Source organism: Canis lupus, chromosome 12, assembly GCF_003254725.2.
Source record: "Canis lupus dingo isolate Sandy chromosome 12, ASM325472v2, whole genome shotgun sequence".
NCBI classification, from domain to species: Eukaryota; Metazoa; Chordata; class Mammalia; order Carnivora; family Canidae; genus Canis; species Canis lupus.
The window spans coordinates 4,490,207-4,513,885 of NC_064254.1; the positions used below are offsets into that span (position 1 = coordinate 4,490,207).

The 23,679-nt window shown below is 48.8% G+C and overlaps 1 protein-coding gene and 1 long non-coding RNA gene across 5 annotated transcripts in view; one reads left to right on the forward strand and one right to left on the reverse strand.

Moving 5' to 3' along the window:
* Positions 1–19,663, forward strand: part of SCUBE3 (signal peptide, CUB domain and EGF like domain containing 3) — a 36,946-nt gene extending 17,283 nt beyond the window's left edge. Inside the window, exons 5-23 of one of the 3 annotated variants that reach the window (XM_025418517.3) lie at positions 605–730; positions 912–1,028; positions 3,111–3,158; positions 5,478–5,594; positions 7,282–7,404; positions 7,885–8,001; positions 8,502–8,627; positions 8,903–9,019; positions 9,158–9,262; positions 9,553–9,669; positions 10,012–10,170; positions 10,405–10,620; positions 10,967–11,128; positions 11,316–11,483; positions 12,010–12,171; positions 12,597–12,794; positions 13,287–13,439; positions 13,565–13,644; positions 15,325–19,663. In XM_025418517.3, the coding sequence (XP_025274302.1) occupies positions 605–730; positions 912–1,028; positions 3,111–3,158; positions 5,478–5,594; positions 7,282–7,404; positions 7,885–8,001; positions 8,502–8,627; positions 8,903–9,019; positions 9,158–9,262; positions 9,553–9,669; positions 10,012–10,170; positions 10,405–10,620; positions 10,967–11,128; positions 11,316–11,483; positions 12,010–12,171; positions 12,597–12,794; positions 13,287–13,439; positions 13,565–13,644; positions 15,325–15,474 (2,561 nt within the window). In that variant the 3' untranslated portion in view covers positions 15,475–19,663. The remainder of the gene's footprint in view (positions 1–604; positions 731–911; positions 1,029–3,110; positions 3,159–5,477; positions 5,595–7,281; positions 7,405–7,884; positions 8,002–8,501; positions 8,628–8,902; positions 9,020–9,157; positions 9,263–9,552; positions 9,670–10,011; positions 10,171–10,404; positions 10,621–10,966; positions 11,129–11,315; positions 11,484–12,009; positions 12,172–12,596; positions 12,795–13,286; positions 13,440–13,564; positions 13,645–15,324) is intronic. The other 2 variants (XM_025418520.3, XM_025418518.3) reach the window with 2 other exon arrangements.
* LOC125752202 (uncharacterized) overlaps positions 1–23,679 on the reverse strand; it is a 92,708-nt gene that overhangs the window by 66,915 nt on the left and 2,114 nt on the right. The window lies entirely within an intron of this gene.

Genomic DNA, 23,679 nt, shown 5'->3' on the forward strand with positions numbered 1-23,679 from the left:
TGACCCTTGATCTCGGGTTGTAAGCTGGAGCCCCATGTAGGGCATAGAGTTTACTTTAAAACTTAAAGTAATTATCTGCACCAATTATTTCCTACTCACATTATTATCTTCTTCCTGATTTGATGGTAAGCTCTTTGAGGAAAGACATCGTGTTTGTTTGTTTTAAAGATTTTATTTTTAAGTAATCTCCATATCCAACATGGGGCTCAGACTCACAATCCTGAGATCAAGAGTCACCATGCTCCACCAACTGAGCCAGTCAGGCACTCCCAAGAGATGTTTATTTTTCTGGGTCCTTCCTAAATCCACTGGTACCTAGCACAGTAACTATTAGATACTACTTTTGGTTGTCTGAAGGAGAAGGTGCTTGTGCAGGGCTTTGGGGGCGCTGGGTATCAATACCTATATATCATTCAGAATGACTCTGAGCCCCACTCATTAGCACCAAAGCAGGATGGGGGGTTGGCGAGGGGAGTTCCTCTCATCTGTGTTGCAGCCTCAGTGGATTCTCTCAATTTCCTAGGCCCCAACTATCCTACCCGTTCCTCTTCCTCCAGCATCCAGAGATACACAGAGCACTCACCTCCCTCCTCTTCCTTTTTAGAAGGAATGAATTGCATGAACAAGAACCATGGCTGTGCTCACATTTGCCGGGAGACACCCAAAGGGGGTATTGCCTGTGAATGCCGCCCTGGCTTCGAGCTCACCAAGAACCAACGGGACTGTAAACGTGAGATAACTGGGATGGCAGTGGAGGAGGAGAGACAAAGAGGAAATGCATGGGGCCTTGGCAGCAAGACGTGGGAGGCAAAGGGAGCATGGGAGAGGCGACTAGACCAGTCTCCATGCTGTGGAGAATGGTGGTACCCAAGGAAAAGCAAGCTGACAAGCCTCCCACCCTCTCTGCACAGTGACGTGCAACTATGGTAATGGTGGCTGCCAACACACGTGTGATGATACAGAGCAGGGTCCCCGGTGCGGCTGCCATGTCAAGTTTGTGCTCCATACGGACGGGAAGACATGCATCGGTGGGTGAGGCCAGTGAACACGAGTGCACCTGTGATGGGGGTGAGGGGAGGGGCCCTGGGGAGCCCAGGGAGGCGGGAGCACACGGGGCCAGGTGCTAGGCACAGAATGATTGGCGAGTGGACTGAAGACCCAGATGACAAGGCCAGGTCTAGGGAGGCACAACTCTGAGAGCTTGCAGGGCTCACTTTCTTCTCTGCCCCACCCCTGGGGGCCTTGCCATCCTCTTTATCCAGGGCACAGTTTTGCCAAAGTGGGAATAATCAGCAGAGGTGCGTGTTGACCAAGGCTGTGCTTAGGAGGGGGAGGAGAGCTGGGCCAATGCAACTGACAAAGCCTGACCTGAGGCCCTGGTGACTAGCATGGGAAGATGGGAGCCATCACATCCCTTGGTCTGCACTCTGGAACTGGGGTTGGGACACAGTATTCTTTCCTGGAACAGCCAGCCCTGAACCAACAAATGGGGTTTCCTGACTCCAGGTGTCTTCCTCTCCATCCTGTGTATCCTGGCCTGCTCTCCTCCCTAGCCCCCCTCATTGCCTCCTCTCTCCTCCACACCTCTACCTGCAGCCCTTCACTGCCTCACCAGCTCCAGCCTTCCATCCCTCTCGCTCTGGCTGGGGCCTTCTTAACACCTGGATCCCTCTTCCTGAATTCCTAGGCCTTACCGCACATATCTTCAGGTACTATAGATGGATTTAATTCCTTAATTCCTGGAGCTGAATTCCTAACGCCTTCTGTCTTTAGGTATTTTGTGAAGGCCAATTACTGTGTGCTCACAGAGTGCTGAGAGAGACGGTGGGACAAGGTGCCCCTTGGAGAAGTGGGAAACAAAAGGGAAGGGTCTGGTCAGGGAGCCAGGCAGGGGTGAGCTTGCTGTGTGGGCAACGGGTATTTATGGAGGTCGGTCATCTCAGGGGCTACAGAATGTGGAGGACAAGGAAGCATGAACACAGTCACTGTATATTTGTCAGAGACATGACATTCAGCTTAAGAGCCAGACTCTCCCCATCTCCCTCCAGTGACCCCACCCGTCTCTGCAGACAGCACTGCCCTACTCCCTGGATAGAAGAACAGGGAAACAAATGATGCTGTTAGAGGTGTCCTCCAAGTACCTGCTCCAGAAACTTCATACACATGGCTCTAAACTTCTTTAATTAAACTCTCTCCTGCTACATGTTTCCCTCTGAACTAACCCTTCAAAGGGACACTTTTATGTCTCCGTGTCACCTTCTCCTAGCTGGTTCCTTCCAGCTCCTTTCATCTTTCCCCTCATAAGTTGAGTTCTTCTGCTTCTTAAACCTCCCACCCCCCACCCCCAGGACATACTCCCACATTCTCAGAGTCTCCCAAAAGAAACTGCATGCCATCCCCAAAGAAAGCTGCATGTATCAGGACAGAGCTCGGACTAGTGAATGTGGGGCCAGCTCCCTCTCTGGCTTCCTTTTGTTCAGATAGTCCTGGGCATGGCTGCTTTTGAAAACACCCCATGTAAGCTTGAGCTCTTCTCTAATGCAAGACCCAATCTGTCTTCTGGACCATGGCCAAATGAGGCAGAAGAGAGCAAATGAGGCTGTTCTAGGGTTGACGGCTATATTCTTCCCAAGTTCTTCTCCCTCTTTTCCCATAGAACTTATTTTGCCTTGTGCTAATCTCATTTTTCTCCCCAGCCCTGGTAGGAGGAAATGTCATTGTTTGGGGCCACCAGGACATTCAGGTTTAGTGGGGAGATGGAGAGGCCAGTATAATTGAGCCCAAAGGGTGGGCCCCCTTTGGGATTTGGCAACTTGTAAGATTTGAAATCACATCCCAGCTCTGCCATTGGCATGCTGTGTGGTACTAGGCCCATGACGACCCCTTTCTGAGACTCTGTTTTCCATCAGTCACCTGGTGGGAGCCTAGCTTCTTTGAGGACACCAGGCAGGACAAGGCTGGAGAGCTAAGTGTAGGAGTCTCTGGGCTCATCACTTGGGGCCAGTGGTTTGGGCCTACAGGGCGGAGGAGGGTGGGGAGGGGGCTGGGACACAGTGGGCCACAGTGGCTGCTGCCCAGCATCTAAACAGCTTTTTTACAATGTCAAACAGGGGAAAGGCGGCTAGAGCAGCACGTCCCCCCTCAGGCCGTTTCTAATGGTAAATATGTCTGCTGTCTGTTGCTCTCACTGGCTTGCTAGGGGAAGGGCTAACCTGCTGGGGCTCCCACTAACTGCATGCCCATTGGGCCCAGCCTGACTGGACTCCAGCCAACCAGCAGGGCTCCCCTGAAGCCTGGGTACCGGGCCCATTGGGTGACAGGAAACCCGAGTCCCCAAGAGTGGGCCAGGGGGGCCTTCATGTTGGTTTTGTCCTTCTTTGTTTCTGTCACTCTCCTCCTCTCCTTCCTCTCCTGCTCTCTCCTGCCACCTTCTCCCACACTCACTTTTTAACACCTCACCCCTTTTCAGCCATCTGCCCCCTCCCTCTCTCTGCCTTCTACACAGCAGAAGATCCAGCAGTTCCATCTCACCCGCTGTGCTCATGAGATGGCTGAGATAGGGGTGGGATAGTTACAGGCCATCCCATCCTTGGGGTTGTGTCCTTACCCGGGCCAGCTCACAGCCCCAGCATCACTAGCCATTCTGTCCCACCATAATGGGTACCAGCATGACATCTGAATTCAGACTGACCTGAGTTTGAATGCTGCCTATGCCACTTTCTAACCTCAAGCAAGCTACTTGCTTCTCTGATCCTCAGTTTACTCTTCTATTAACAGGGAGACTGAGAGTTCTCCCTTAGGGTTGCTGAGAAGACTTGGGACAATGTGTGCAGAGGATCTAAGTGCCTGGCACAGAGCAAGCATAGATTAAACTGTGGTTTAATCCCCCACCCAAACGCTGCCCTACAGGAGAGGGCAGCTATACCCAGGTTCCTGTTCTGACCTGCATGGACACTGTGCCAGCTTGGCTGCCCCCCACCCTGGATTCCTCCAAACGTACCTAGTCTTGGTGCAGGATCTCTGTTCCCCTCTCCCTGCTCCAGAGCTTGGGGGACCTCTTATACTAAGAGCACTCTTGGGGGGAGTGGCTAGGCTTGGAGCTTGAACTCAAGGTTCTCTCTAGGTTCCTCCCATGGTCTTGAGGAACCTCAGGAGACTAAGGTGGGAGTGGCACATAAGAGATCCCACTGTGGCTGCTCCCAGACCTGATCCTGGTTGTATTTGAGCAACGAGGGCCTGACTAGGGACCCACAGGCAGAGTTGGGCTTCTTCTAGAACCCTTGCTTTGGTGGCCTCCTTGGTGACAAGGGTTGCGCCTGGTTTTGGGAGTCAAAGATTCAAAATGATAGGATTCTCTGCTGCTTTTCTCATTCGGTTCCCCTGATTTGGGGAACCACTCTCCTTTCTTCCCTAGGAGAGGGCTTGGGATTTTGTCTCTCCAAAAGGAGACCTCTAGGCCCCCCAGAGGATGGCCTGCACCTCCTCCAGATCACTGGGTCAGGGCCTTGCACTATTTGAACTGACGGTTTTCCCCTGCCTGGGCTCACCTGAGCTGCAGTTTAAACTTGTTTACGTCCTCTTCTGAATTCAGAAAATAGGGAGAGTGATCCATCCATACTCCCCCTATGGTGACTCTTCAGTGAAGAGAGAACTTACCAGTCAAGAGGGGACAACAGAAGAGACTTAGCTCTGAGGTTTTCTAGTTCTGTAACTCTTTTATCTACCTTCTTACATCCTGCCTCATCCTTTGGATTCTTCTTTTCCCATTGCCCTCCTCCCCTACCTAGACAGTCTCTCTCCATTAGGAAAGGAAAACAACAACAGAACAGCCAGCTCATCTCCATCTGGAACAAAAGGGAGGTCTTGGGATGAGTTGGATGTAGCTGGGCAGGGGCTGGGAAATGACCAAGTTTGTGCCTCTCTTCTGAGAATGACCAGTTAGGCCTGGAACTGGGGATCTTTTTTTAAGAGTGTGGAGCCAGGCGGAAGGGGAAGATGAATTGGTGGCCATCCCTCAGCTGTCTTAGGGATCACTAGGCTCACTCTTCCCCAGACTGTCCTACCCTGGCCCCCCCAACCACCAAAGAAATAGTTGGAGGGAAAGAGGAAGAGACTCCTATCTGTCCCTTCTTGTTCCCTGGCGGCTGAGAACCACCCTTCCTGAGCTCCCATCCCTCCCTGCACCCTCCCCACTCCACCTCCTCCACCCCCTCAGCACATTCCTGCCTGACAGCTCTGGCTTGTACCTGCCTCACTGCTGTCCACCTTGTTTCAATCAAGAAGGGGGCAGGGAAGTGGACTGCTTGGCTGCACTTGTGAGGGGATGGGGGCTGGGAGCCTCCACGGAATGCTCCTTCGAAAGCCCAGGGAGGCAGCTGAGGCCTTCCCTTGGGCCTCTGTGCTCTCTACTCCCCTCAAGTCTGGGACTCTTCCAAGCCAGTAACCCAATTACCATCCCCTACCTCCCTCCTATACAGAGACCTGTGCTGTCAACAACGGGGGCTGCGACAGTAAGTGTCATGATGCGGCCACGGGTGTCCACTGCAGCTGCCCCGTGGGCTTCATGCTGCAGCCAGACAGGAAGACCTGCAAAGGTAAGGGCTCTCAGGAGACAGGAGCACAGGGGGAAGGGGCTGAGGTTGGGACCAGAGATACAGTACCTTTTATGAGACCTCCTCAACCCCCCGAGGCTATACTGATTAGAAAGAACTGAGGGCATGGCTAAGGCTTGTCTCTTTTCCACCTTTCCCATCCCAGTTCAAGGGGCACAAAAGTCCAGCCAGTTCCTTAGTGCCTCCTGCCCACAGCCTACTTTGTTTTCCTTACTCTCATTTCTATCCCTCTATGGGTTCCTAACCCTCTTGCTTAATGAGCATGCCACTCTCATTTGTCCCTGGTCTAGAAGGATATTTGAGCCCTGACTGTGTGTGTACAAGGTCACAGATGTGTTCTGTAACCTCCTTAACCCACATTCCCCAGACCTTTCCAAGTGGAAAGGCTATACTGGTCGGAGGGAGAATAGGTAGTAGCTGGGAGTGCTGATGCTGGAGCCTGGCTACCTGGGTTCAGATCCCAGCTCTGCAATCCAAGGCAAATTACTTAGCATCTCTGTGCCTCAGTTCCCCTACAATGATAGTGCTTGTTGTAAGGATTAGATCAGTTATATATAAATTATATATAAAGTACTTAGAATGGTACCTGACATATGGTAAGCGTCTTATGTTAGTGATTATTATGGTATAATTTCCAATATTGTCCATCCTATTTCCCTTCCTTTTAATAAGCCAGGTCTGGGAGAAAGGTGGAGTGGGGGAGCAAAAGGGAGGGCAGCCATACTGATAATAATGAGTCATCAGGTCCGGGTCTCCTGGTCACAAGGAGGACTGGGTTCCTTCTTTGTGTCTTTTGGCCCAACAACTGGTGGAGAGGATGGGGAGACAGGGAGGGCTGGGGCAGCAGGTCAGACAGCCAGAGTTGAGAGGTTTTCTGCTGAGAAGGACTGTTGACAGATATGCTAAGAGTGAAGTGGAAGACTTGCCCTCTCTGCCCCCTCCCCCAAGTAGGGGTGAGTAGCCTGGGTCCTGTCTGCCACCAGCTTGGGGAACTTGACCTCAGGAAGGAAGCTGCTCATGGGCCCCCCCCCTTCCCTTCCCTAGTGCTGAAAGCCGCCTCAGGCCTGAGCCTCTCCAGACCTCTTGCAGTCCAGCCCCCTGCTTGCCTCCTTGCCCCCCCCACCCCTCCCCGCAACTACCCAGCCTCACTGGCTCTCCTGGAGGTCCTGGTGCCTGGCTGTCTCCTAGCTCCTCCACTCTGAGGGGCTGCCCCTTTGAATCCCCCTTCTCTGTGCCACCCCACACACCATGGCCCAGGGCTCTTAGGCTAGGTAGGGGTGGGGGGCAGCAAGGTATAAACCTGATCCACCAGCCTTTTGGGGGAAGGACCATCAGCACAGAATGAGGGGCAGAAATTCACATATGCTTAAAATGCCTACCTACTTCCTACTCCAGGTAGGGAGGGCCTGACTCTGCTTCCCATCTGTCCCTTTCTGAGAGGGCTCAGTCCCAGGAATGGTGTTCCTAATGGCCACAGATCCCAGGAAGAGGGAAGAAAGACACCAGAGAGTGAGAGAGGGGTCAGAAGGGCGGGCCCAGGGCTCTGCTTGATTTTCTCTGTCTTTGCAAGGGCTGGAGGGAGTGAGGGAGGCAGGAAAGGAGGTCATCTTATTTGTCCCTGGCCTTGGGTATCACCTTTGATTCTCTCTACTTCATCTTGCTTCCCCAGACATAGACGAGTGCCGCTTGAACAATGGGGGCTGTGACCACATTTGCCGCAACACAGTGGGCAGCTTTGAATGCAGCTGCAAGAAGGGCTATAAGCTGCTCATCAATGAGAGGAACTGCCAGGGTGAGCAGACTTGGGCCAAGGGGAAAGCCTTGGGAGAGGTTCTAGGGGTAGGAGAGCTTCAAGCAGCCCAGAAGGCCAGAGTCTTGAGAAGGTCAATGGACACCATGGGGAGTCTCCATAGCCAGTGTCATGCCGCAAATTAACAGACATATCCCTTCCTCTTGATGGACCAGCTCTACCTTGCTCTTGGCAAGGAGGAGGAGGGATGGATTTCTCCCCAATTCAAACCCTTGGTGGGATCTGACTTGCCTGACCACATATGGTGGCCCTGATCCACAGGTACCAGATCGCACCATTCCCCACTCCAAAGACTGTAAGTGAAGGGGCACAGGGAATGGGCAGGCAATGTTAAATCGCTGTTCCTAGGCTGGTCCATGAGGGAGGGCCAAAGCCCCTCACGTGGGTCCTTCACCTGGGCAAGGGGTCCCAGTGTCAAGTGTCCCAAGACAGATTCAGTGGCTTGCATCCCTGTTCTTCCAGATATCGACGAGTGTTCTTTTGATCGAACCTGTGACCACATATGTGTCAACACACCAGGAAGTTTCCAGTGCCTCTGCCATCATGGCTACCTGCTGTATGGTGTCACCCACTGTGGGGGTAAGCTAGCAAATTTAGACGATCTGCCACCTGGCCCCTCTCACCTCCAAACCCTTCAGTTGAATAAGTTCCTGAGTTGGCTTATGGCTATGGGCAATCCCCGGGTGCACATGCCATGTTTGTGTCCCTCATGATGACTTGGGAGAAACTGAGACACTAGGAGACGAGAACAGAGAACAGCATCCTGCCTCCCCGGTATCTATCCCCCATCCCATCTCTGCCTCTTTGACTCCCATCCTCAACCTCCTTTTTATAGCTCCAGTGGTAGGAAGGAGTGGAAGGCTTTAAAAAGCTTGTCAGCGGGGTCCCTTCTTAGTCCATTGTTCTTTGACATGGGACAGATATAAGGGAAGAAGGTCCTAGGCTTGAGCTTTTCCCAAGACAATAGTCATCTTGGAGTGCCTGGAACTCTAGCCAAGGGTCCTCCTCACTCACTGCCCCACTCCCTGGCTCCTACTGCGCCCCCACCATTGTTGGTGTCTCTCTACTCCTTCCCCCAGATGTGGATGAGTGCAGCATCAACCGGGGAGGTTGCCGCTTCGGCTGCATCAACACTCCTGGCAGCTACCAGTGTACCTGCCCAGCTGGCCAGGGCCGGCTGCACTGGAATGGCAAAGATTGCACAGGTGGGCAGCACCCTCTGCTGGCCAGAGCTGGCACTGCACTTTTGCGGGTGGGTGGGAATTGGTGTCCTGCGCAGAGAAAGCTGTGAGGTAGTAGGGGAGGAGAATGTAGCTATTTGAGATAGAGACATGAAGCTTCTGGTAAAGAATCCCTTCATCAGTCTCTTTACAATTAACCGTTCTGCGTGTAGCTAATTCTCTTCCTCCAAATTAGCAAAAGGTGAAGGAGGGCAGAAGAGGAAGACCCTCTCTTCCTCAGGTCTCTCTCCCCTTCCTAGAGCCGGTAAAATGTCAAAGCAGTCCTGGTGCCTCAAAAGCCATGCTCAGCTGCAACCGGTCTGGCAAGAAGGACACCTGTGCCCTGACCTGCCCCTCCCGGGCCCGGTTTTTGCCAGGTATATAGAGGCAGTTGCTGCAGGACTGGCAGGGAGGAAAGGTTGGCTGTGCAGGGAGCCCTTCCACTTCCCTTGCATTACTCCAACCAGCGGGTGTTGGGGGGCCAGGCCAGAGCTGTGACAGCCCCCTTTTCTCAGAGTCTGAGAATGGCTTCACGGTGAGCTGTGGCACTCCCAGCCCCAGGGCCACTCCAGCCCGAGCTGGCCACATCGGGAACAGCACAAACTCCAACCACTGCCATGGTGAGCACCAGCCCGGAGGCCTTGTTCCCACCTTATCCTTTTGCTTAGTCACCCCTATTTCTCTCCATTAATCGTCCTGGCCTTACTTGTTCCTGGATCCCCTTCTTTGCCCTGTCATTCTTCAAACCTTCTGCCTTGCTCCCTCTGCCCCTAACATCCGATTCCCCTGGCTTTCATAACCTTTCTCCAGCCAAGCCCCTGGCTTGTTGCCCAGCTCCTTGATACCCTCCACAGGGGTTCCCACCCCCACAGGGCTCCCAGGCCATGCTGAGCTTTTGCCATCCCTCTAGAGGCTGCAGTGCTATCAGTTAAACAGCGGGCCTCCTTCAAGATCAAGGACGCCAAATGCCGTTTGCATCTGCGAAACAAAGGCAAAATGGAGGAGGCCAGCAGAATCCTGGGGCAAGGTCTGGACTGGGGACCCCACTCCAATGGGTTGTCTGGCCACCACACCCTTCCCACCCCTCAGTTCCTCTGTTTAGCGAGATCTCCAAAAAACTACTGGGATCCTGAACATCCTAGACAGAGCAGGGGAAGAGATCCCTGTAGGCACAGGACCCAAGGAAGTCCTGGGATACCCCCCCACGCCCCACCACCAAATAACTGGTATCCTACATTAAAAGCGAACTGAGCTAGTTGTGGAGATCTGGTGAGGTCTGTCTGGGTCGGGGTGGAAAAGTGAGAGCTGGGAGTGAGAACTTTCTCTCCCCAGGGGCTGCCCCTGGGGGTTGACAAGGCCTCTCCCCCAGGGGGTGCCCCCTGCTCTGACTGCCAGGTCACCTTCATCCACCTCAAGTGTGACTCCTCTCGGAAGGGCAAGGGCCGGCGGGCCCGGACCCCTCCAGGCAAGGAAGTCACTCGGCTCACCCTGGAACTGGAGGCAGAAGTCAGAGCCGAAGAAACCACAGGTGGGACTGGGGGCACTGCTGGGAGGAGGGTGGAGAGCCGGGGGTCAGAGGTGGGGAAGCCACAGGTCTCAGCAGCAAAGGAGGGGGCAGCGCCTCTACTAAGGGCAGACCCGGCCCACCGCCAAGCCCAGGGGCCAGTCTTTCTTACCATGCCCCTCCTAGCTTTGCCCCCTGCCCTCCAGCTCACGGCCACTTTCTCTGCCTTCCCCGACTCCTACCATCATCTACCACCAGCTGCCTGTGGACTGCACTGCCTCCGACAGCGAATGGAACGACGGCTGAAAGGGTCCCTGAAGATGCTTAGAAAGTCCATCAACCAGGACCGCTTCCTGCTGCGTCTGGCAGGCCTCGATTATGAACTGGCCCACAAGCCAGGCCCAGGGGCTGGGGACCGAGCCGAGCTGGTGGAAGTCTGTAGGCCTGGACAGCACCGTGCCGGGGCCAAGTGTGGTAAGGGAGCTTGCTGGGGAATGAGGGAGTGGGAAGGGCCCGACTTGAGCCTGACCCAGAGCAGGACACTTTACAGCCTTGGTTGTACTTCAAACCGTGAGGCAGCCAAGACCCTGTGGCCTATCACCCTCCTATCCCTCGTCCTGGGCTGAAATCTAGAGGATGTTATGTCTAGAGGGACCATCAACCCCCCTGTGTGTGGCTTTGGCCCCTGATCTTCCCAAGCAGGATTCTCTCTATTCCCAGGAGATTCTCCTTGAATCTGGGGGAGTGGGAAGGGGAATCCCAGGCCTGGGTGGCGGGAAATAGGGGGGGTGGGTGGCTAGCACGGCCGACTCTCCCTCAGTCAGCTGCCCGCAGGGAACGTATTACCACGGCCAGACGGAGCAGTGTGTGCCATGCCCGGCGGGCACCTTCCAGGAGAGAGAAGGGCAGCTCTCCTGCGACCTTTGCCCTGGGAGTGATGCCCACGGGCCTCTTGGAGCCACCAACGTCACCACATGTGCAGGTGCCAGTGGGGTCGGGTGGGCACTGGGACGCCCACGGGCATGGGATTTCCCAAGGGCAGGCCCAGGCTCCAGATCACTCTCTTAGCCTACATCCTGTTTTGTGTGCCTCTGTCCCCTGTGACTGGGTGATCCCGTGGGGATGACCAGGACCATCCCCATCAGAGCTGGGACCTTGATTCATTGCAGGTCAGTGCTCGCCTGGCCAATACTCTGTAGATGGGTTCAAGCCCTGCCACCCATGTCCACGCGGCACCTACCAACCTGAAGCAGGACGGACCTTGTGCTTCCCATGTGGTGGGGGCCTTACCACCAAGCATGAGGGGGCTGTCTCCTTCCAGGACTGTGACACCAAAGGTGAATGGGCTACTCGCTGGGGGACTCCCTAGCTTGTACTACTTCCAAGAAAACTCTCCAAGTCCTCAGAGCAAACCTAACTATGCTGCCCTACCATCTTCCCCAGACTGAGCAAGGCCCACCTGCCTGACCAACCATACTGTCCTGCTCAGAGGGCACATCCTGACCCACCACCAGCCTCAGGTCTAGGAATTAGGAAATAAATAACAGTCCCACTTACCCCATCAGCTCTGGAGAACTGGTAACACATTCCCTTAGTATTACAGATGAGTTTCTATAGGTCTGGCACTAGGCTCAAGTGCCTGAAAGAAAAGGATTGGCATGGTAGCCAATTACTCTGTTCAAGTTTGTTCATCCCTTGGGCTTACAGTCTGGCATGACTAAGAAAGGCTGGGACTCTGGAAGGAACTTTGGTGTCTTCAGTCCCCTGCTTCTCCATGATGAACATGTCCTGCTCATCCCATGCCCCAGAACTTCCACTTTCCCACCATCTCAATTAACTCCTGCCTTTCCCCCTTGCCTGTAGTCCAGTGCTCCCCTGGTCACTACTACAACATCAGCATCCATCGCTGCATCCGCTGTGCCATGGGCTCCTATCAGCCCGACTTCCGTCAGAACTTCTGTACCCGCTGTCCAGGAAACACAAGCACCGACTTTGATGGCTCCACCAGTGTGGCCCAGTGCAAGAGTACGTGGCAGGCCAGACTGTGGAAAACGGGGTAGAGAGGCCTGGGAATGGTGGGCATGGGAAGATGTTGGGGTGGGATAAGGAAACCAACAGGGAGCAAGGCTAGGAAGTGGACTGGCAGTAATGTCCCACTTTCCATCTCTCTCAATTCACTCAATCTCAAGACCAGTAGCTGGGATGGGTCCTGTGGCACCCTCTCCCTGGACACAGGTAATGGGGAAACCAAAGAGGTGAAGTGAGACAAGAAGGTACTAAAAGGGCAGAAAGGAAGATGGACCCAGAACTTGGAGACAGATGATGAACCAGGAAGGTGGCTTGCCTACATGTGTCTGGTTTCCACTTTGAAATGCTTCAACATCCCTAACCCATTTCCCTACTGACTTTACTTCTCTTTCTTGCTCTCTTTCTTGCACCATTCTGTACAGATCGCCAGTGTGGTGGGGAGCTGGGTGAGTTCACTGGCTATATCGAGTCCCCCAACTACCCAGGCAACTACCCAGCTGGTGTGGAGTGTGTCTGGAACATCAACCCCCCACCCAAGCGCAAGATCCTTATTGTGGTACCCGAGATCTTCCTGCCATCTGAGGATGAGTGTGGGGACGTCCTCGTCATGAGAAAGAACTGTGGGTGGCTACAGAGCTGGGCCAGGGGAGGGCAGTTCAAATAAGATTGGGAAGGAGAAAGAGAAAGAGAGGGAGAGAGATTAGTACAGGAAGAAGTGGGGAAGTGAGAAGGGAGGCCGTGGGAGGAGAGCTAACAAAGGAAAACAGCAATGAATGTTTTACGTTTGATGGAGAGCAGAGTTAAAGCCAGCACTGGGACTAGAAATCTAATAGGGTTAAACATGTGTCACTTTCCTGTTCTAGCATTTTTGCTCTTCCATTCATTTAAATGTCAAATTTCTTAAACTCTGTGGGTGCCTGGATGTCAAAGAGGAGTTGTGGAACAAGTGGAGGGCAGGGGGAGAAGACATGTATATGCTGGAGGGTGGGGGAGGTGTGTGCACTGGGAGGGGGTGGGTTCTGTCAGCATGACTTCTTCCCCCACAGCCCTCCTCCAGGAGGGCTTGGGCAGCCTGCCCTGCTGCTCTCCTGACCTGCTTCTTGCCTTCCCAGCCTCCCCATCCTCCATTACCACCTACGAGACCTGCCAGACCTACGAGCGGCCCATTGCCTTCACGGCCCGCTCCAGGAAGCTCTGGATCAACTTTAAGACGAGTGAGGCCAACAGTGCTCGTGGCTTCCAGATCCCCTATGTTACCTATGATGGTGAGCAGGGGCAGGAATGCCAGGGAGGTGGGTGAGAAAGGGGAGGCTCATGAGTCTTCGGGGGGGAGCAGGGAGCGCAGGAAGAGTTTCCAGCCCTAAACCGCTCCACTTGGTTGATTTTGCAGAGGACTATGAGCAGCTAGTAGAAGACATCGTTCGAGATGGCCGGCTCTATGCGTCTGAAAACCACCAGGAGATTTTAAAGGCAAGTGAACATGCACAACAGTAAGAACAGCCAGCATTTAATGAGCGTGTAACAGTATGCAGGCAGTAGGCTGAAAGCTTACATGAATAGTCTCATTTGGTATGCATGGTAGCTCTATGAACTAGGTACTTTCATCATTCCCACTTTGCACCTAAGACAACTGAGGCACAGAGGGTTGCAGAACTTGCCGCGTGTGTCTGAGTCCATCTGACTGCAGAGTCACTCACGCTACCTTACACTGTGGGGGGAGGCAGATGAGGAGATGAAATGCCTCCTACTGCTTGCACAGTAGGAGAAATATGGAGCACACATAATATGGGGCAAGGGAGGTACAGGAAGATCCTTCTGTATAAGTCCCTCCCCTCCCTGCCTCCCTCTTCAGTTCCCACAGAAAAAGAGCAGATCGAGTGCAGCATGACCTGTTTTAAAGAAAAATAAATGTTACCAGCATTGAAGAATAAACTAGACTCCTGGGTTTGTGGATCCCAGTTTGAGAAAACTTTACTTAGCAAACTACAGTCCTAGCCACAGTATTATCCTTCACAAATTATCCATGCAAGAAAAAGTTTTATCTTTATGGTTACTAAAATCATTTTTATAAGGCCATCAGAATGAGAGACACAATGACAAAAATCCAGAACTTGCAGACTACAAAGGAAATAATTTCAGCACTGCTTTTTGAACATGTTTTAGAGCATCTGAACCCTTAATTCAGATGTGCTGTGGAACTCTGATGCATATAGTAGTGGAGCTGTTTTGATTAAAGTGGAGATGAGAGGCCGGAAGCCCTGCCTCTTCTTTTAAAAACCTGCTGATGCCAAAGGGAGAATACTAGCCTAGAAGCCAGAAGATCTGAGTCTCAGTGCACAGTGCCTGGCACCTCATAGGCTCTCCACACACCACATTGCTGTTTCAGACAGAATGGTCAGAAAAGGCCTCTGAGAAGAGACCTGGATCAGGTAAAGAGCTACGTGTTAGAAGATCAGGAAAGGAGCATTTCAAGCCAAGGAGCATGGGAGCAGTGTGGCATGTCTGAGAACCCGCAGGAGGCCAGGGGAGCTCAGCAGAATAAGAAAGTCCAGGGGGGCTGGAGAACAGAGAGCAGAATATGGATCACGTTCAGTCCATGGGCCATGCAAGGGATTGGATTTTACTGGGTGAAAAAAAAGGAACCAGAGAAGTGTTTTGAATAGAAAAAGGACATGATCTAATTAAAAACCAAAAAAAGTCACTTGGGCTGCTTTAGGGGAGAACAGTCTATTAGAGGCACAAGGGTAGGTAGAAGCAGGGAGACCAGTTAGGAGGCTACTGCAAGTAGTCCAAGTGAGAGATGACGGTGGCCTGGACAGGGTGGTAGCTGTGGAGGCTGTGAGAAGTGGTCAGACCCCAGATATGTTTTGAAGGTAGAATCAACAGGATTGGTTGTGGTTGTGGGCAAGAGAGAGGAGTCAAGGATGACTCCAAGGCCTGGGGCCTGAGCATCAGAAGAATGGATGGAGCTGCAAATGACTGAGCTGTAAGATTCTCAAGGACGAACAGGTGGTGGGGTTGGAAATCCAGAGTTCACCTCTGGGTATGCCTATTCACCATCAAGAGGGGCTGCTTCTAAGTTGAGGCTTGGTGTTCCTCTTTCCCACTCCCAATGCTGAGGCTGACATGGCTACCTGCTATCCTCTGCAGGACAAGAAGCTTATCAAGGCCTTCTTCGAGGTGCTGGCCCACCCCCAGAACTACTTCAAGTATACAGAGAAGCACAAGGAGATGTTGCCAAAATCCTTCATTAAGCTCCTCCGCTCCAAAGTTTCCAGCTTCCTGAGGCCCTACAAATAGTGCTCCTGGGGCCCAAGACCCAGGTTTTAAAGCCCCCAGACTCCTTAGCCCTCAGAGCCGGCAGCCCCCATCCCGAGATGAGGAACTCTCTCCTCTCTTTCTTTTGGAGGAAAAAAAATATCATTATAGACCAAGCACTCTCCCTTTCTGTCTCTCTAGCTTCCTTTCCTGCCTTTCTCTGCCTCTTTCTTTCTCCCTCTCTCTCTCTTTACTATGGTCCCTTTTCCTTACATACTCCCTGGAAAAGCCATTAAGTGCTGGCTCTATTCCCCCTGAGGGGTGAAAGAACAGCATCTCCTTCCCCTTCCCCTTCCCAGCCACACTGCCCATTTTACCAGCTCACTTCCCTGGCCCCATCAGTTTGGAAGGGTGCTAGAGGCCCATGAAGGAAGTGGGTCTAGTGGGGGATGGGGAGGGGGAAGAAGGGCTTCTGCCATTATAGGGTCGTGCCTTGCTAGTCATGAGCCAAAATGTCCCCTGGCTGTGCCCCCCAGGGTGATTCAAACAACCCAGGGTTCTGCCAAAGAATCCTTGACCTTCAGGCTTAATGCCAGCACTGGTCCTCTGGGGCGCGTGGTTTGAGCCCTGGACTGCCCACACAGCTGGCTTTCTTGTCTACACAGCTCCTCTTTCTTCCCCCACATGCCTGCTTGGGGTCCAATCCACGAGGGCTCACAAAAGGCCCATACCACTGGGCTAGTGGATACTAGCTGAATGAGGAAAAACAGCAGGCATTACCATGTTGAATGTGCCGCTGTCACTCCCCAAGAGGAAAGACTTAGCTCTGCAGGACAGAAACCAGGTTTTAAAGCATCACCAAAAAAAAAAAAAGAAGAAAAAAAGAAAGAGAAAGAAGAAAGAAAAGAAAAGAAAAGAGAAAAGAAAGAAGAAAGAGAAAGAAAAGAGAGAAAGAAAGAAAGAAAGAAAGAAAGAAAGAAAGAAAGAAAGAAAGAAAGAAAGAAAGAAAGAAAGAAAAAGAAAGAAAGAAAGAGAAAATGTATCATCTGAAGGACTAGACTACAAAATTGGAAGCCAGCCTCAAATACTAACCCCTTTTCTTTCTTGTCTTCCTGGCCCAGCCATCTCCTCACCCCTACCTGAGTGCTCCCTGGGGGAGCCCTACTCTCCTTGCTAAGTGTTGTCCTTAGAGAAACATGGCTGCTGACCAGAAGCCAGCCTGGGCCTTGCCCCAAAGTTGTCTTTCCCTTGTAGCCCCAGATGGCTTGCGGGCTCCACCAAAGAGGATCCTGCTCAGCAGCCAGCCAAGAGCCACCTACCTCTGGCCCCAAGCTGTGGGCAACAAGAGGAATGTGTGCACACTTGGCGAGCCTTCTGCCCACCCTGTCCACATCTAATAAGTGCAATCATTTTGAGTCTTCCTATGTTGTCTAGAGGGAGGAGTTTTGTTTTCTGGTTTTGTTTTTTGTTTTTGTTTCTTTTTCCTCTATTAGAACAACCCTATTTATAGCTGCCCAAGAGAGAAGAGTGTATGTTTGAAGTGGAAGAAAAAAGGTTTTGAATCTCATGAACCTTGAGTGCTGGAGCATCTGATCTGTCTCTGCTCTCCCACCAGTGGCCATCCAGACTGCTGGAGCGCTCAGCTGGGGGAACCCAGAACTGTAGCTCAGAGGCACCTGATGTGTAGAAGTAATTCTGGGGACGTGATGGAGCAAGAAGAGGGACCTGTGTTTGCTAAACCAATCCTGCCATCCCTGTGTCCCCCCATGGACTCAGCATGGACCTCATGGTTGTAGAGGCCAATGAACTGGTCAGTGATTCTCCACCCTCAAGGAGGGAAAGCCTCCATCTTTTCCCTGCCTTCATCCTGTTTTCCCCCAGGTGTGCACATGGAAGAGGATCAGGACCAACCCCCAGGGGATGGGCTGACTCAGGGCCCTGAGGCCAGAGACAAGCCTATGGGTACCAAGAATAGGACAAGTTATCTAGGCATGAAGTTGTTTGCCTGACCTTGGCGGTCTGCCATTCCCTCTGGGAGCAGACTCAAGACTAGTTCCTCCACTACTGTTTTTCAAAAGGAAGAATCCAAGTCCATGCCCAAGCTCACATCCTACACCTCATTCCACTGCTGCCTATAAACTTATTTTCCACTTGCTCCTTTTAGTTTACCCAAAACTGTAGAAAGCTATAGTTCTATTCAATCAAAAGCTGCCGATTAACTTCTAGGGTTCATTTCTAAGTGACTGTCCTAGGCTTTTGCTCCCCCAGGAGACTCGACACTAAACAAAGGGGTTTGCACCATCCCCTCACTCCCTAATCAGTAGGCCTTAGGCAGTAGGTAGCCAAGGTCAAAGCTAGTTCCCCTGAGCTCCATTAGCCAACACCATGACCCTTGGAAGCAGAGTATCTGGTTTCTTTTGTCTCTCTGAGTCTCTGAGGGCTCTGCTATAAAGACAAAAAAATGGCTGCTTGCATGCAAGAAAATGGCCATTTAATAGAAGTATCAACACTTCCCAGGAAATGCCATGAAAACTGCTTTAAGCAACTCTGACCATCCTAATTCTCCACCAGAAGCTAGGGTAACTTTCTGATTCTCTCCCTGCCATTCCATCTCTCTTAGCTAGAGAGTACTTCTCAATTTTATGCCTCAGGGTCTGGCTTCTTGCTCTCCTCCTTTCTTGTCACCCCATACATATACACATAAACATACTTCCTCCAATAATTTATTTCATGGTTTCTGGAAACTGCAAATGATTTCCACAGTATGGAAAGTATGTATAGACCACTAGGCTTCTTAACTAATGTCAAAACAGATCTTGGTGAGCAGGTAAAGATTTGCTAATGTCCATCACGCTTAGTTTAGGTCGTCCTGCAAGTTGGGGTTAGCAATCCAGGCAAAGCTGCTGCTCAACCTATGGAGGAGGCCAGTCCTAGGGCATCAAACCAGGGGGTGAGTGGACTGAATGAGTCAACACTCAGGGACTCTCTAGGCCTTTACAGGTCAGACAGAAAAAAGGGTTTTACCAGTATAGGGAAGGAAGATGGTGTGAATGGGAACCCTTCATGAACCAGTCCCAAGGCCTCTGCCCGAAGGTGTGTTTACAGGGCCATAAGACCGTGAGGCCTCATTTATCTTAGTATAAAACCTGCCCTGATCTGAATCTGGGGATGGGAAGCCATTTCTGCAAAGACTCTGAGCGCCAAGTGGTACACATCAGAAAGGCACTTAAATATTCAGCAACATGGCAATTCCTTTTTACTTTTCTGACTCCCTCTTTCTATATTACTAGGCCAGGTCCATTCCCTAAATCTGAAGGAATGGGAAGGAAACTCTCAGTCAGGAGAAAACTGACCAGAGCCCAGACTTGAGCTGTCCTGCCCCAGACCTATAAACTCCCAGAGGCAGACATTGAGTTGTGACTGCTCTGAGTAACTCCAGCCAGGATTGGTTTAGTTTGAGGTAATGGAGGCTCAGACTTGTTGCTGCAAGTTCAGTTATACAGCCCTGGTCTCTGGCTCTAAAGAAGTTTTTTGTATCTGAGAAGTGTACTCCCTATGTATGTTTGAGGGGACTTTGTAGTGGATTGGTAGGTCATATCTCAAAATGTCAGAAAACAGAGTATTCAAACTTTTGTATTTGTTGCTTAACCTCAATGTAACAGGCTCAAACTAGGGGAAAGGAGACAAAGCATAACAGATCATAAGCAGAAAATAATGTTAACCTGCTTGGCTTCTTTCTAAAGCACAGTAAGAGAAAAAAGTGGAAGCAAACAACACAAGGACATCTTTAAATCTGACCTGTCTCAAAGATAGCACACCCTGTCCTTGGGCCGTTATTTGGACTAGGAACCCTTTAAGAAAATATATGATTAGGGAGAATAGAACCCCTAGTTCTGTTATTAGCTTATCTACACAACACATTTTAGCAGTTTGGACAAACTGAAAACTTTATTCTATGTGAGTTAAACTGAAGTTTCAGAGAATAATCATTTCTACATGGGAGACTTTTTTTTAATGCAGAAAAAAAAAATCTCAAAATGTTGTATTTATATCTGCCTTCCACTGCTGCCAATATAGTAAGCATCTCCTACACAATCAACAATAAGCAGTAAATGATGCAGTTCATAGAGTATTTTGCACTTGGGGAAAAAATGTATCTGAACTTGTAAAAAGGAATGTTTGGATTTTGTATTGTCTTTTTTTATTATTATTATTAAAATACTAAATGAAACTCCTTGGCCTGACATCTTTTCCTTTGTCTCAATAGTTTATCCTGGAGCTGAAATAGCTTTGAGGAAACAAAGTATCTTCTGGCTTCCATACAGGACTTATATTTTTCATTTATCCATCTTATTCCTAATGATTTTGGAATTTGAAAAGGCCTGTCTCTTTGTCTTTTTTTTTTTTTTAAAGATTCTATTTATTTATTCACTAGAGACACACAGAGAGAGGCAGAGACACAGGCAGAGGGAGAAGCAGGCTCCACGCAGGGACTCCAGGATCACACCCTGGGCCGAAGGCAGGCACTAAACCACTGAGCCACCCAGGTGTCCCATCTTTGACTATTTTTAAAGGCAGTATCAAGAATTATCCCTTAAGGAGGGTCTAGGGAGTAGGGGAAATTTAGGGTATTTAGTACAGTTCCCCAAATCTAGTCAGGCCACAGGTTCCCTAATTAAGATGTCCCACTCTACCAAATGCCAGCACTGAGAGTCACCCAAATTTGTTCCTTTTATGCAGTATACTCTTGGTCACCCAACAGAATTTTGAAATATCATTCAGCCACTGAGACCATTACTACTACAGGGCAGGAATGCAATTTCCAATATCTTACAAATGAATAGTCCCAATTTCTAGGCTCAGAGATGATAGATAAAACTTAATTGTTATAATTCTATAATTCCCTGACATGATATTTTATTGGATTTAATATCTATATGATGTAGCAATTTAAGAGAAACAAGGCAAAATCTACCTAATCAAAAAATACGTTGGGTTGGTCTACTAGAACCCTGAATTTCCCTGTTTAGCATCTATAAAGGATAGGCAGGCACATTCACCTCACAATTACTGAACTGTAACGTGCCCCGCATCGTGCATCAGGCTATCTGTCATAGCTTGATAACAATAGCCATGCTCAAGATCCATACTCCTCAAGGGAAGAATCTGATTACAACTGACCTTTCCATATATATTTTCCAACAGGAGAGAAAATCCAGTCTACCTGGTCACTATGAGTATAAATTAATTCACTGCATTTGATTTTATACATTAACTTCCTGTAAGTTTGATTTAGTGTGACAAAACATGAACACTTGACCACAAAATCACATTTCTAGAACTGCAAACAAGGACCGATACAGGACTATTATGACTATATCAACTTGGGGCCATCCTCTGACTTATCCTTTCACTCTCTTTTTTATTCCAAACACCAAGTCTTCTACCTTCTTCCTAGGACATTTGTGAGGATGTCCCAGGTTTACGTATAATCAAGGCCAGTAGAGTATAGTTCTATCTATATCAAAGTCTTTTAAAACAGGGCACATGAAAACTTTCTAGGGAATTCTTAACAAGGGTATGTGAAGACCTCCCAAGAGGTACTGGGCAAGGAATCAATCTGAGGGGCATTTTAAGGAAATAAGTTTCCAGATACTCAGCTTCTATTAGAAATCTTTCCCCAAATGAATCTGTTTGAGAACCAGCCAGGATACTTAAACACACTCTCCATTCTACCTCCTCTTTCAGCATAGTCCTTATCCTACTTTACAAAAGAAAGGCATATCCCTCACCTACACTGAATCTTCGTGCCTAGGATATAAAAACCTGGGGAATAGGAGGGAGGGGTTGTTTTTTTCCACTCATAGAAAAATATTCCTATTACAATTGGTCCATCTTAGAAGATGTTTACTGTTCTCTACCTCCTACTAGAGAACTAAATTGTTTATTAGCTGTTCAATCCATTATCTCCTAGCAAATATCCTTTCTTTAAAAAAAAAGTAAGAACTTTTTAACATTTTTTTTACTTTTTTACAGTAAGAAAAAGTTTGTCATGAAATCTAAAAAATTATTTGGAGTTATTTCTGATTTTTAAACATGAGTCTTATTTGTCCCCCAAAGCCAAACATCAGAATTCAACACAAGCACATACCCATATATGCCAAGGGATAACATGCCTTCTAATCTACTACTCACTTATTAGCTAGTGGATTTAACTACATATTATATGGCATTGTTCCAAACTATATAATGAGAAACAGTACTATCTTGTTTTTACAGGTTTTTGTAATGTTAATATTAACTCTATAATTTTTTTAGATTTTATTTATTCATGAGAGACACACAGAGAGAGGCAGAGACACAGGCAGAAGGAGAAACAGGCTCCATGCAGGGAGCCCGATATGGGACTTGATCCCAGGACCCCAGGATCACGCCCTGGGCTAAAGGCAGACACTCAACCGCTGAGCCACCCAGGCATCCCAACTCTATATAACTTTAATCATGACCAATTTTTAGTAATCTATTTTATTAGCTATAGCTAATAATTTCTTTCCCAGTGATTTTTACAATATTCTTTAAAACAGATATTAACATATTTATTTGGATTGAAGAATGAAGTCAGACTTTTTCCTAACAGAAAGTAAGTCTAATTTGGCTGATTGGTTTGAAAGAAAAATGGCTTTGTTAATTCCAAAAATGGCAAGTGCTTTCCATACTGAAGTCAATCTGCACTTCGGTATTTTCACAAAAAGATCATAAAAACATGTAATGATAAAATAATTTTATAAAAAAAAAACTGTATTGGTAAAAGAGTATGAAAATTAGTCTTCAGGGATACCTGGGAGGCTCAGTTGGTTAAACATCTGCCTTCGGCTCTGGTCATAATCCTAGGGTCCTGGGATCAAGGCCCACATCGGGCTCTCTGCTCAGCAGACTGCCTGCTTCTATCTCTCCATCTGCTGCTCCCCTGCTTGTGCTCTTTCTCCCTCTCAAATAAATAAACAAAATCTTAAAAAAAGAAAATCAGTCTGATTAACAAGGTGCCTCTGAGTGAAACAAGGTAACAGGTAACTAAGAATAATTTTTATAAAACTGAAACTGAGACTCTAATGACTAGATAACAAATCCTTTTGCAAGTTTAGTAGTTTCCAATTCTTTCCTTTTAATAAGATTAAACGACTCTATCTGATAGTACTTGAGAATTGTATTTGGTAACAGGATGCTTTGTAATTGTTGGCATGTATTTTAGGAGTAGATCAAAACTTCAGGAATTTTGCTGTAACAAATCTCTTCCTTTCTCAATTACTACATGAACAAGCTTTCTCAATATTCAGGTCTATAAAAATAAAAACCAAAGAATGGATACTGTACCTTATCTCCTTTTACCATTAGGAATACCTAATACCATGAATACCTGAACCAATTGAGGAACACAGTATTTCTCATTAAGGGATGCATTTTCTTTCTTTCTTTCTTTCTTTCTTTCTTTCTTTCTTTCTTTCTTTCTTTCTTTCTTCTTTCTTTCTTTCTTTCTCTTCCTTCCTTCCTCCCTCCCTCCCTTTCTCTTTCTTTCTTTCTTTCTTTCTTTCTTTCTTTCTTTCTTTCTTTCTTTCTTTCTTTCTTTCTTTCTTTCTTTCTTTCTTTCTTTCTTTCTTTCTTTCTTTCTTTCTTTCTATTATTCATTTAAGGAATCTCTATACCCAATGTGGGACTCAAACTCAAGACCCCAAGATCAAGAGTGCATGCTCTTCTGACTAAGCCAGCCAGGGACCCCAAGGGATGCATTTTCAATAAAAACTGTTCTTTCTAGGTTTCACATGTTATACCAATATGTAATTTATTTATGTTGTTTAATAAATTGTGTACCAGTAATAACTGTAATGACAATTCAATACAGAAGAAACTTTTTAACAATTAAAGCCTATGGTCACAGACAATAAACTTAAATTTACACTCATTCTTGTTGCAAAGAACTGTGATGTGATCAATAAAAGTCTTTAAAACATACAAATACACTAATTTGGACACAGTTATGTAGAGGAAGTGAATGGACTTAGGAGTTCAAGAAGAAAGGGAATCATATAAAGTCTCTACTAAAGTAGAGCTTGTTCATGTATTTTTAAATAGATAATGGTGGGCATCAAGTATTTAGGGTATTTGGAGTCTGCTGGATACAATTAAGAGTTACAGTATGGTTTTAGTTTAAAATGTTAAAATCTACAGTAACTCAGAAGTCATATCTTCTAC